This window comes from Pagrus major, chromosome 2, assembly GCF_040436345.1.
Source record: "Pagrus major chromosome 2, Pma_NU_1.0".
Lineage (NCBI taxonomy): Eukaryota > Metazoa > Chordata > Actinopteri > Spariformes > Sparidae > Pagrus > Pagrus major.
The window spans coordinates 13,433,121-13,446,871 of record NC_133216.1 but is presented as its reverse complement, the minus strand read 5'-3'; the positions used below and the strand labels follow the sequence as shown (position 1 = coordinate 13,446,871).

The 13,751-nt window shown below is 43.4% G+C and overlaps 1 protein-coding gene across 2 annotated transcripts; it reads right to left on the bottom strand.

Moving 5' to 3' along the window:
- Positions 1–438: 438 nt before the first annotated feature.
- igsf10 (immunoglobulin superfamily, member 10) lies at positions 439–13,371 on the bottom strand. Of its 2 annotated transcripts, XM_073493564.1 has the most exons (11): positions 13,166–13,371; positions 11,480–11,609; positions 10,604–10,994; positions 9,209–9,976; positions 8,059–9,063; positions 7,291–7,893; positions 6,259–7,169; positions 5,580–6,129; positions 4,242–5,145; positions 2,058–2,424; positions 439–1,977 (listed from the first exon to the last, which is right to left on the bottom strand). In XM_073493564.1, exons 1-11 carry the CDS (start codon positions 13,369–13,371, stop codon positions 439–441), a joined length of 7,374 nt encoding a protein of 2,457 aa, XP_073349665.1. The 2 variants fall into 2 exon arrangements, with proteins under 2 accessions (XP_073349665.1, XP_073349664.1); XM_073493563.1 differs by having other exon boundaries at positions 5,580–7,169; positions 7,291–9,063.
- Between the last annotated feature and the right edge of the window lie 380 nt (positions 13,372–13,751).

The following is a 13,751-nucleotide window of genomic DNA, read 5'->3' as shown; positions in this document are numbered from 1 at the left end:
AATCAGTCTATTACACAATTTTTTTCTCCCTCTCTGTATATCTGCTGTAATAGTATCCCAATGTGTGGCCAGCAACGCCTGCTTAGAGAAATCACTTTCAGTTTGACTCCATGCACTGGCCCTTTTTCTCCCATGAGAACCACCTCTGAATTTCCAGACCCCCACATCCAAAGTTACAATAACAACTTTTTAGCTCCAGGCTGGGTTTTCCAGTTAAAAAAACACATCATTTTCCCTTAAAAAATGTCTGTTTCCCTTCTCTTCTTGTGCTCTGTTTATTTTTTTAATCCACATTTGTCACCTATTTAATAATATTCCAAAAGCTGTGATCCTCACAAATCCACACGTGAGAAAACATGTACTGCACCTCACAGTGACTGTGTCTGTTAATGTCTACATTCAGATATGCATTTGTCCTCCTTCAGCCTTGTCTTTTTCTCACAGTACACGTACATATGTGGCCTTTGAGTCTGTACCCAGGCGGTTCTTGGCCAGGCACTTGTACGTGCCAGAGTCTGAGACTGTGGGTCTCTGAATGATAAGTGTGCCCTGAGGATGAAGCAGTTCGCTACCCATGGGCCGGCCCTGTTCTGCTGCTGACAGAACTGAGCGATCGGGCAGCTCCCAGGTGATCTCTGGCTTGGGGATCCCGGTGGCAGCACAGTTGAGATGAATTGGTGTCCCGGTCACTGCCTTCACATTAGGTGGTGGCCCTGCTGTGATCCGAGGAGAATAGGCGATGATGACAACAGGGACAGTGAGCACAGCCTCCCCGGCATCGTTACGAGCCCTGCAGACGTAGTTCCCTCGGTCGTGTAGAGTAGTATCCTGAATAACCAGAGTACCATTCTGTAGTAACTGGTAACGCCCAAGGACTTGAGGCCGAGTCAGAGTGTGGCCACCGGGAATGGTCCAGTAGATTCTGGGTCTGGGACTCCCATCAGATAGACAGTGAAGGAAGAGAGGGTCTCCAGACACACTCCGTATGATACCCCTAGGTCTTGTCAGGATGTAAGGCTTCTGCCCAACATCCAGAATTATTAGCTTCTCTATGTAGCCCACTAAGTTCTTGGCACCACAGCGGTACTTCCCTGCATCCTCTTTGCTAGGACTGTAGATGATTAAAATCCCCTCGTTGCCGAGGTGGTGGCTAGGTCCACTGGTAAACCGTGTGCCATTAGGCAAAGTCCAAATGATCTCAGGCATTGGGTATCCATCAGCAGAGCAGTTCAATACTGTGGTTTTGCCGATCCGAGACACAATACGTTCGTTGAAGGGGTTCTTGAAGATTGGTCTGCGGAGCGTGCCGCTCACCTCCAGCTGCACCACCATTACTGCCTCCCCTCCATCATTCCTTGCCATGCATATGAACTCTGCTGTATCAGTCGGCCGCACATTACGAATCTCTAATGTCCCATTATGGTGGACATTAATCCTGCTGCCAAAGTATGGTGCTGTCAGGAAGATGTTATCAGGCATAATCCAAGTGATACTTGGACTGGGATTGCCCTCCGCCTTACAGTCTATTAATTTCCTGGAGAATTTAACAGCTACATCTTTGATTACTGTCCTGTTCTGCTGGTAGCCATTGATCATTGGTGGGTTCCCATCTATATCAAGTTTGTAGACTTTTCTATTTTCTCCAGCGGGGTTGCGCGCCATACAAATATAATCCCCAGCATCGCTAACCTTCACATTTCTGATGTCAAGTGAGCCATTGACATGCATCAGGTAGCGTTCATTTGATGCTGCGATTACATCGTGGGTGGGCAGCATCCAAAGGATCTTGGGTTTGGGTTCCCCAAGTGCTTCACAATCAAAGCGGATGTTCCCTCCAGGCTTCACTCTGGCGTAGGTATGGCTGGGTGGACGTATCCTGGGGGCAGCAGTCACCACACTGATATGGACAATCATCTCATCCTTGCCCCCCTGGTTCTCAGCATAGCAGGTGTAGTCCCCCTCCTCTGAAATACCAACCTGGAGAAGCATGATAGTGATGTAAATCTTCTGAAAAGGTTTTTATGTTTAACAGGGGAAGGTGACATGCCTTTACATACCTGGTTTAGGTAGAGAGTTCCATTATCAAAAAGTGTATAGCGTCGTGCTCGCCCTCCTCCACTGCTGGCATCAGACTGAAGAGCGCTGTTGACCACTGTACCATCTGGTAGACCCCAGGAGATCTCTGGCTTTGGTGATCCTGAGGCTTTACAGTCAACTTTCAAGTCTTTACCGTAGGGAACCTGCTTCTTTCCATGGAGCTTAGGCTCTATCTTGGCTGGCTTCATTGACACACCCACCCTCATGAGCTGGAGATCATCACCAATTATGCTTCGTGCCACACAGATATAGTCTCCAGCATCTTTATCACTCACAGAGCTAACAATAAGTGTGCCATTCTCCAGGACCTGAATTCTGCTGCCCATCCTGGAGATAAACATGACAGAAGATTACAGAGATTTAGTATTTGGGGAGGAAAGAAAAAAGCCTGATCAAATACAAGTGAGCTCCATTTACTATTGTGCAGGACAAGGGACAATTACACATATAATATTGACATTGCATGAACTACTGTATTGTTTTATAAATGGTATTTGGAGAATCCAAATACTGTAGTCCTTGAGCTATAGAAGAAACTACTTGTTTATACAAGCAATGTAAAAAGCAAGACCTTGAAAAAAACCTCATCAAGTAAAATTACATTCTTTACATTCACCACAAAAGCTGTGTCTTGTGCTTGCACACACCACAGTCATATTGATAACAGTGAAGATTTTTTATATAACCTCATCAAAATAAAGGGCCATGACAAAAACATAAAATAAAAAACAAATGAGAACATTGTGGTCGAAAAAAATGGCTCAAATAGTTAGAAATGGACAATAAAACAGCGGAAAACTAATTTAACTACGTACATCAAACAAACATACATAAACTTACATAAATTCACAAGGGAGGTTTAAGAGACTAAAGATTTTATGAACTGACCAGCAAACCGAGCCAAGGCCTTGGCAATGAATTGAAAAACACCAGCACTGCACTGTTGTGTTTCTTGACAACAACAAGCTTTCCTTTTTTCCTCTGATGTTGCATGCATAGAGAGAGGCTATAAAATTGTTTACAGACAAAGCATATACTGCAAGTAAGCCAATATTCTGAAGGCGCTCTCCTGTTTTTTTTATTGGTGATCCAAACATTTGTCATTTTGATTTTTTTTAGCAAATATTTGTCTTTTGGAGAAAACAGAGAATATGCAGAGCTTATGGAAATATTACTGAAGCTGCTTCATCTGCAAGTTGGTAAAGCTTCAGAATAAGTCTTGCTTGTCTTGTCACTGCCACACGTCTAATGTTACAAAGCTACTGTACACATTGACCTTGAAAAACTAAAAGTTGGATTTTTTTCTTTTTTACTATTTTGCTTGATCAAGATGAGTTGCCTGGTGAATACACACCAACGATTTAGTGTCACAATAATGATATATTTGAAACACAATGAAATTAAGCTAGTAAACAAAGTATGGTCATTCTCCTTTCATGTTACTATTATGTTAGAACATGTACTCAAATGTTCATCACATTGAACAGGGCAATGCTCATGAAAATATGTTTTTAGTATGTTTTATCATCAATTATAGTCTTATAGTCTCCAAATCAACAAAATGCCCTCAGATCTGTGAGCTACTGTGCCTACCAAGTTACTAAATGTTTTTCCCACTGAGGCTTCAATCATTGCATGTATTGGATGTTTTCATTCAGATTATCGTTTATACATGGAATGAGCAAGCATCACCTCAAAGCACAGACTAGCTTATTCTGCACTTTAGGGGATGACACCAGAACTGAGGAAATGTGGAGACTTATTGAAATGAAAACAGAAATGCTACACATACAGTGAACCCTTAAGATGCCTTTTTTGTTTTATCATCCTCAAACTGGGATGAAGAGCTTAGCTGTTGTCTGCCTGTTTCCAATTAAAGTTTGATTTATAAATCTCTTGACATTGGGATCATGAATGGAGACATATCACTAAATCCTGAAGTGAAGAAGAACAATCCTGTGAAAACAAGAAAGCTTCTTTTGCAAGTTCCGCACAGCCTAAAAACTGATGTTTTTTTTGCAATGTTTTATCTATTTTGTGCAAAATGTTCAGCGTGTCTGTTTTAGCTTATACTGACAAGTCCATTATAAATGCTACCATCTGTTCTTCTGTGCATATCTGACACTGATCAAGCCATTTTTTACCTGTGCCACTGGTCCACCACAGCTTTAGAGGGCAGCCTCCAGATGATTCTGGGTTTAGGGTCTCCTGTAGCTGAGCAGTTTAGTCTCAGCTGGTCCCCGAAGAACATCTCTGTCAAACGCTGGGATGTCTCCACTATTATAGGTGCAGACTCTCGCCTCTCTACTGTCAGAGTCACCACTCTTCTCTCTGAGCCAGTAGAGCTGGTAGCAATACATTCATATTTCCCGCTGTCTGCTTGAGTAACATCCTTAATGAGGAGGGTGCCATTCTCATACACTGATATCCTTGTGTTGCTGGTAGGTCTCTTAGATCGTACAATTGACCCGTCATGGAGGACCCAGTGAATGGTAGGCTGAGGGCTGCCTTGGCCAGTGCAGGGTAGCCACAAGGTCTGGCTCTCACCAGCTTTCACCTGTTGTCGTTTGTCCTCCAGGATGCCCGGTGGAGCTGCCACCACCTGCAGTCGGACTGTGGCAGTATCAGCTCCAGCTGGATTACTGGCGATGCATTTGTAATGACCTCTGTCATAAACAGACACCTGCTCAATGATCAGAGTCCCCTCAGCAGACACCGATACCCTTCCCTTCTCGGTGTTCTGACCCCTGACCTGGGTTCTGTTAGCCAGGATCCAGGATATCATGGGTGTGGGCCGACCATCTGCTTTACATTTCATCTCCACGGTGTTTCCTGCATGAGACTTTATCTCACGCATTTTTGGCTCTAGGATGCGTGAGGGGTAGGCCACCACTGAGAGGGTGACAAGAAGTTTATCTGATCCATGATAATTCTCAGCTAGGCAGAGGTACTGGCCACGATCCTTAATGTTGGCGTTCTGGATCAACAGGGTGCCATTATTCAACACCTCAAATTTACCCATCCTCCCCTTCATGGTAATGGTGTTTCCTGAGGGAGAAAGGTAATGTCTTTTAAGAAAAATGTAACCAAAAAAATTTCTAAAAACAATTAAAAACTCAAAAAACATCAACCCTAGTTACTTTTCCTTACTTCTTCAAACTCACTTCCCCCCATCTGTGATTTTTATTTACTTAGTTAGAATTTGTATTGTTGTTTGCCCATTTTGATATTTTCTAATTGTTTCTTATGTTCTTATTATGCAATGTAAATGCCATACAAACACACACAATAAAAACTATAGGTTAAAAATAAAACAGAGAAGGAATACACTGCAATAAGACAATGTCAAGACCAAATGTAGTATTTCAGAACCCCTTTGTCAACTTAAATAATCAACAACAAAGTGCTCTCTGTTCTTTGAAATAAATAGAAACAAATATCACAAGGGCCTTTTCTTAATAATAACAATACAATAACAATACCTGTGCTTGATGAGAAGCGTTTCCAGGTTATCGTTGGCTGGGGGTTTCCAACAGCCTCACATGGCAGGAAAGCATCTGAGTTGGATAACACAGTGAAGCTGGCTGCGTTGCCCCCAACTATCCTAGGTTTGCCTGTCATGACCTTTGTTGTGGGTTCAAAGTCAGCAATATTGGTACTCCCTACAGATGGATTGCCAATGTTGTTATATGGTGCTGGGGTGTTGGTGTATCCTTGCTCAGCTCGAAGAATGGTCACTGAGTCAAAGGTAAGTCCTTTACCGGCACTGCCTCTAGCACCACTGCTCTGCACAGTAGGTCTGATTCTCCTGATTGCTGGCCTAGGAGTGTTGTGACCATTGTGCCTCTGTGATGGTGGTCTAATGTTGCTGTGGACTCTGGTCCGAACCGTTGTGTAAGGCCCTTTTGTCGTAGTTGGCATGAATGTAGTGGTTGGGGAGAGTGTTGTTGTGGGGATTGCAGATGTATTTGTTGTAGTATAGGCTGGAAGACTGCTAGATGTGCTCCACTCAAATTCCTCATATAAGTCCTTCTCTTCTTTTGATGTTTCGTCAGTGGAAACAGTTATCGCAGTTCTGTCCTCGTTCCTTGATGGTGTGTACAGGGGCTTGTGGAGTGAAACAGTACGTGGTGGTGGAGTGGTTGTTTCCATTGTTGTTACCTCTGTAGTTAAAGCCTCAGTTGTGGTACTTGGTTGTAATTTAGTGATTCCAGGTCTCTTAAAGGGTCTCCTGCCCCTAAAGGGCCTCCTTCTGCGCCCTTGCCCCCCTCTTGTCCCACCAGGCCTCTGTCTGACTACAAACCAATTATCAGGTAGTCCTCCAGACCCAGATGATATGGCTTCATCAGGATTTTCAACTGTAGGTGGTTTGACAGTTGATGGGGAAGGTAGAGTCTGTGATTCTGGCAGTGTTCCAGCGGTGGTGGAGGACCTGGAGTAATATGATGAACTGGTAGTAATTAGGTGTTGAATGCTGGGTCCTGATGTTGTGAACTCAAAATCCGCAGAGGACAAATCTCCATAGTCATCATCTAAAGAGCCCTCTTTGTTCCCTGTGTGTCTCGATGGAGACAGAGTCTCAGGTTCAGCCATTGAGTTTGCAGTGGTGGTGGGCACAGCAGCAGGGGTTGTGGTTAGGGTCGCTGTTGTAGTTTCAGTTGTAGTTGTAGTTGTAGTTTTTGGGGTGATGAAAGGTTTTCTTAGCCTGCCCAGTATCCTTTCTTTCTCTCTGTTTCCAAACAGCCTGTCCCATGGTATTCTTCCACGAATAACCTTGGAGGCAGTTGTAGTAGTGGCGGCTGTTGATGAGACCGACGGTTCTTTATTTAAAAATGGATCAATTGTCGGGTCAAACTCAGGGGCATCAGCAGAGGTGATGTAGCCACTTGAAACTTCTGGCCTTGACTCTGTTTGGGTGAAGGGGGCCTTTGAAGTGATGTAATAGTTTGTTGTAGAAGCTGCAGTTTTTTGTGTAGAGGCAGGTCTTTCTGTTCTCTGTAAAGATGAACTGGAAGACGCTGTTGGTTTGACCACCTGAAGATCTGTCTTCTTTTTGTCTTTATCACAACAGTCTGAAAACATAAAGAAAAAAGGAAACAGTCACATAGAAATATCAGCTGATGAAGCACACACTGAAACATTCACCAAACACTTAACAATCACTCTGTTTGCTTACAAAACAAGACTGCTCACCTGTGGTCAGTTCAATCCTAAATGGCACTGTGGCATTCCCTTCCTTCTTCACTGAGGGCTGTTTAAGTTTATTGATGATGGACTGTATGTCAGTGATCCTGCCAGGCTTAATGATCCTCCTGCGGCCTTGGAAGGTCCTCCTGCGGCCCCCTCCTCTGCCGTTCTTGTGTGGGATGATATGGATCTGCTGCCGGGAGATGATGGTGGATCCTGCAGGCAGGCGAGGGGATTTGATTGTTTGGGTAGTGTGGAAGGTTATCTCATCTTGCTGTCTCTCTGTGGTGGTGACGGCTGTGAATGTCGTCTGGCTTTCTGGGTCTGTGGATGTGTGAATGACTACTTGGCCTGGGCCATCCCTCATTGGAGTGACATTCGGGTCTGTGGTAAATGAGAGCGCAGCCCAAGTGGATGTCTCTGGTTCTTCAGGTTGTTCTCCTGAGAAATGGAGCTGAGTTTCTTGCGAGGAGTCTGTGACAGTAAGTTGGAGAGTGACTGGGCGCATGTTTAAGCCTGGCTTGGTACTTCTTTCCAAGGCATAAAATTCAGAGGTCTCATCAAAACTAGGCAGATCTGTGTTGTGTGAAATTGTGTTATATGTTGTGACTGCATCACTTTGACTTTCACTCCTTCCTGTTGGATAGTTTGTGAATGTGTACTTGATTGGTGTAGAATCTGACTGCATATATGACTCTGTTGTTGCTACATTACTACGATGTCCTCTCTGTGTAATAGTTTCAGATTGCCTGTTCTCTTGCCCAAATATTCTACGTCTCTCTGGATTATCTGTTATTGGTTCAACGGTCCTCGGCACAATAATGAGATGATCTTCATTGTGATCCTCACCAGAGCCAATTTCCCCATCACCGGAAAGACCAGTGTTTGAGTCTGTGCCAGTCTTTACTCTTGATCCATCCTGAGCCTTTTTCATCAATTCAGCAAATTTCTGAGGGTCCACTCTCCTGGAAGCTTTATCAAAGACCCTACTACTCCAAATTCGTCTGTTGCCGACTGGTCCTCTCCTTCTCTGTCCCAGTCTACCTCTAGCGCCTCCTCTACCTTGTGATCTGTGTTTGGGGTAAGGTCGATCTGAGGTGACAGTCCTGGATTCCTGACTAGTTCTGTCAGAGGGACTGGAGGAGGGGACCTCATTGAGGGCGACCATGTTTTCAGTCAAACGAGGGTCAACCTCGTCCTCCATCTCCATCCCTGATCCCTCACTGTCCAAAACTTTTACTGTCTCAGTCCTTCCTTCAGTCACTGTCACCTGAGATACGAGCAGGTCAACTCCCAGATGATTTGAAACCAAACACCTATAAAATCCTCTGTCCCTCTCTGTGAGTGGCTGAATCAGCAAGGTGCCATTCTCATACACTTTCCTGTTCCCGTGAGACGTGTCCACTACTGAGTGATCAGGGAGTATCCACTGAACCGAGGCCTTAGGGCTCCCTGAGGAGCTGCAGTCAAAAACCAAATTTTCACCCAGTGGTCTTGAGAGTTGAATACCATTGACCTCCGCTTCTTCCACATCAGGGGACAGAACTGTCACTCGAAAGGTAAGGATATCCGCATCCAGGTAGTTTGTGGCAATGCACCGGTAGATGCCTGTGTCTGAGGCATCTACGCCCCGTAGAGTGAGCTTTCCTTCAGTAGTGATTATGATCCTCCTGTCCTCACTGGAGAAAGGAGCTCTGACCTTACTTCCATCGGGTAAAATCCACTCCAACAGCGGCTTTGGTTCACCCTGGATTTGACAGCTCAGTTGTATCACACCCCCTATGTAAAAAATAAAACAAATATTTTATTACGGTAAGCGTTGCTAGTTGATTTTTATCATGCAGCATGCATTAGTTAAGAGAACTGAAATGAAGGTCATTGTAGCTATGAGCTAGTTTATTAAGCATTTATCTTTAACTCCCACCTGTAACTGCAGTGTGCTCAGTCTTGGTTTGATTATCTCGCTTGATCATGGTCCAGGAGTAGCGATCTCTCTTAGGTGATGTGTTTTCCAGACGTAAGTTGACCACAGACTGGTACTTAATGTGCAGAGTAGAGTAAGTGGTAGTAGTGCGGTCAAGCTGGAAGCTCACCTCTCCCTGCATCAACCATGCGGGTGAGGATTTAATGTCAGCCACAATGTTTGTGTAAATTCCTTCCTCTCCTTCTTTTGTTTTCAGCTCACTATACCTGTACACCATTTCTGGGCTTCTGGCCAGCATATAGCCTCTCTCCAGTCTCATGGGAGAGTCACTGTAGGTTGCCAGAATCTGCCACAGCTGCTGTATATGTTCATAGTCAATATTACACACTAAATATGTGGTTATGTCAGCGGAAAGTAAGGTGACATTGTTTCCCCCCACCTCCTCCAACGTTTGTGTCAGGTTCTCAAAAGCAGAGGGCCTCTGGACAGTGCAAGACAGACTTGCATCATTGTGAAAGTGGTTAGTCAAGTTCATTTGTATGGAGCCTAATGGGGCAATAAAGTCCTTAGGGGAGACTGGAGTAAAGTCCCCCTCATCCAGGCTGATGTTTTTCTGCTTTAGATGGGGTTGAATCCAGGGTTTGGTACAAGTGAAGGCATCATCGGGGAGAAGGGATAGAGGTCTGTTGTGGTAAGGGGCAGGATTTTCACAAACAGGACACAGCTGGCCTCTCGGATATCTCCGGTCTCGCTTGCATTTCAGCACACCTGGAAACATTTAAATCAAATGGTGTAGCGTTTAGTTGCTTGCATGTAAGAAAAGAACATTTATAGTTTCCACATTATGGGCCAACTGAACCAAAACTGATCAGTAAAACTTGTGAACCAGAAAAGATCATCATCACCATTATTTACGAGTTGGCTTTGACACTGGCCAAGTCATGACTCAAAAGCATTATTGTTGTTCTTCTGTGTCTTTTGTGTTTTCTGTAGCCATGAGGATGAAAAAATGACATGACCTTTGCCTCCTGTGATGCCTCTGCAAAGATTTCTATGTTTCCCTTGGATATGCCTTTCTTTCTTTGGACAGAATCATATGCACTATTAGTTGTAGGAGAAAATAACACCACTTTACATGTCTGAGTAGAATAACCTATTAGAGTACTAATGCAGTTAACTACTTTACCAGACGAGTCTTATTAAAGCTGCAAGCAAATGTGTGCTTACAAAGGCTTAAATCTTTTATTTTTTGTTTGTTTTTGTTTCTTGCATTTATGTAAGACAAAGACAAATTCCTTCATTAACAAAGAAGAGGCTCTTTTCCCTTGTAAACAAGTTACAAGCTTACACCGCTCTAAATGCTTGCAGACTGCCAAACAAACACACACTCCTCACCTGTGTTCCTCTGTGCCCACGCTGAGAACCACTTCATACGGCAATCACATGTCCACGGGTTGCCATGAAGGAAGATGTTCTCTAACTCGCTGCAGCCGGAGAAAATTTCTGCAGGCAGAGTGGTGAGGAGGTTGTCTGACAGGTGGATGTTTTTTACTGAGGACACCTTGAACACTTGGCTGTGTCTCAGTGTGATGAATGTGTCTGCGTGGAGCTGCTGGAGGTGGTTACCCTCCAGATGGACCAACTGCAGGTTGGTAAGGCCGTAGAAAGCCTCTGGGCTGATGAACTCTATGTGGTTGTGGTCCAAGTGGAGCCTCAGCACACCGTCGAGGCCTTTGAACGTCTCTTTGTTGATTTTCTTAACTTTATTAAAGGACATCTTCAGGACCTGTGACAACATGATTAAGAAGTTGGAAGATTTGTCAAAAGGATGTTGCCTTAGGGGTATTAAGTTAACACACAACAGCAAAATAATAATTTGAAAATAATTTGTTTAGCCTGGAAAAATGCATGCAATCAGTTATAAGAGAACATCCTTTATACAAAATAAATAAAAGTGGAATATAATGCAATCCACTATAAAAGCCCCACAAAGCTTTGTGAAGCTTGTGGTGTTTTATTTTGTCAGGACTGCGCCAGAGAGGAGATGAAGCAGGTCTAACGTCTGCAGTGCAGTTGTATTGGACTGTATTATAATATTGTTGTTTGTTAGACATCCAATCACAAAGTTCAGTTGAAGTAAAAAACTGTTATCAACACCAAGAATCCATCAATTTCATTTTACAAAACCATGGGATGCTGGCAGGATGTTTGTACGCCATTATTACAAGACAGGTCTGTAATCTCCACAAGAGACTGACAAACACATGTTACCTGTAAAGACTTGAGGTCTTGGAAGGCTCTGTCCTCGATACTGTGGATAGTGTTGCTGTGCAGCATCAAGAGCTCTAAGTTCTCAAGTCCTGACAGATCATCTTCTCTCAAAACAGTTATACTGTTGTACCTAAAAGCAGAGAAATGAAATGAGACTTTAGCTGCTCAGCTCAAATGTACCCCATGCTATTTGTGGTAGTTAATGAACAATGAAAATAATCTAATTTAAGGCCGTGCACACCCACACAAGTTACTCTTCCAGATTAGTCCTCTGCTCAGGGTGAAGATGAGCCAGTATGCACAATCCTAGGGCCCTGATGCTGGAACGCAGCCATTATTTATAGAAGTTATTAATTATAACTGTGCTAATCCTGCCATGGCATGTCAAAATATCTGCAGTAAAAATGTTCTGGCCCGACTACGCCTTAAGAAGAGGTCTAATCAGGCTCACAACTGAAATCACCTGTGGGTGTGCAGAATAGTATCGTTCTTAGAAAGCTGCTGCTAAAATGTTTAAGAATCAGTTGAACGTGTGTTTTTAAAATAGTGACAATCTGATGCAGAAGGGCAACAAACTTAATGGCACACCTCCGTTACCATCCTCCGGCAAAGTAAGGTCACTTCATGATATGTTTACTTTGAGCACAGCCACATAATGATGTCAGTATACAGTGATGGAATGTAACTGAGTACATTTACTCAAGTACTGCACTTAAGTACAATTTTGAAGTATTTGTAGCATTTTCCATTTTCTGCTACTTTATACTTCTACTCCATGTCAGGTATTTCTACCTTTTACGCCACTAAATGTATCTGACAATTTTAGTTGACCTTTACATGCTGCTTCAGTGCCAAAGTGATGCATTTTTTAATTAATTTACATAACTGGAAATTTGATTCGATAAAAAAAAAAAAACACTGATTCTGATAATCAGAAAAATGTAAATACACACAGGCTGGATTTAGCTAATTACATCTACTCAAATAACTGTAATTAAAAGTAACTAATACTCTGAGTAGTGTTTGAGAAGTATACTTTGTAACTTTACAATTAATATATACTATAAAAACTACTTTTATTATTTCAATAGCAGTAGTTGTGTGTGTGTGTTCATTTAGTGTCTGCACATTCAGTTAAGAGGAAAAGACACACAACTATGCTCAAGCTAGCTAGCTAGCCGGTAGCTAAAGGGGGACAGGGCGGGAGTTAGCTCTTCATTGGCGATGACGCAGGTCGGTGAACTGAGAATTAAGAGCTGATAATAGTTGGGATTTATCGTGAAATTTGCATTGTAGCATAAAAATAATGTCTAGGTTAGCTACTTAAGATACCTATTAGCTATATTTCCCAATTAGCGTTAAATTGTCCATTTTAGCCGGAGCTAACGCTAGCTTAAGGTATGCTAGCTTAGCGACTGTAACCGAACAATTCCTTACATTTGACATTACATGTGAATTTTTATTTCACTTCTGACCAGTTTCTTCTTTAACTACCAGTGACGGGGGGTAATGGGTTTACACTGTGAAAAATGCAGTAGCTAACATGAGTGTCTGTGTAATGTTATTCCTGCTTATACAAGTCTGTGGTTTAAATCACTCACTAAAAAAAAAAATCCTTCCTCCCCAGAGTATCCGCAGTTGTCAAACCTGCTCCGAGCTGCAGGGGGAAAAAAGGCGAAAGCTCACCCGAGGTTAATTCTTTCCACAGCTGGCTGGATGTGGTCAGGTATCGCGGTCAGGTATCTGAAGGTGCAGTGAACTTCAGTGGGAACATAGCAGGCGCATGAGCTGGGGCAGTCACCGCTCGTCGGCGGCGCAGCAGCGGCCAAGAACAACAGAGCCGTCAGCAGCCACCTCCGCAGGTATGAAGCGCTGCAGGCGCACACGCTCATTGTGTACGGGGATGGGGCTTCAGCTGCACGGACGAGGGCGACTAGAGTTTGTCCTGGACCATTAATGAAACCCACCTGGAGGAGGAGACAGCCTCTGTTCAGACAGAGAGGACAGACTGACAGAACAAACGATCAACTCAGAAAAAGTTGTTAGAAAGTGGGAGAAAGCAACGTAAGTGCAGCCTAAAACGAAATGTGCATCACTTCACTCAACATTTTACAACTGTTATTCGTAATTATTTGCATAGATGAGTATTTATAGGCAATGTGCAAAAGGTAGAATATATATGATAAGAGCACACGTGGTTGAATTGTTGATAAAATCAAACAGACAATAGTTTTACATGCACATGCAGAGGTGATCAATATCCTCAACATAT

Excerpts from the sequence above, each read along its gene's own strand:
- igsf10 (XM_073493563.1), bottom strand. The coding sequence starts at position 13,371 with ATGAGCGTGTGCGCCTGCAGCGCTTCATACCTGCGGAGGTGGCTGCTG. Across the intron at positions 5,146-5,579 it reads ACGCTTCTCATCAAGCACAG|GAAACACCATTACCATGAAG; the intron begins GTATTGTTATTG and ends TTTCTCCCTCAG. Across the intron at positions 2,425-4,241 it reads GTGGTGGACCAGTGGCACAG|GATGGGCAGCAGAATTCAGG; the intron begins GTAAAAAATGGC and ends GTTTATCTCCAG.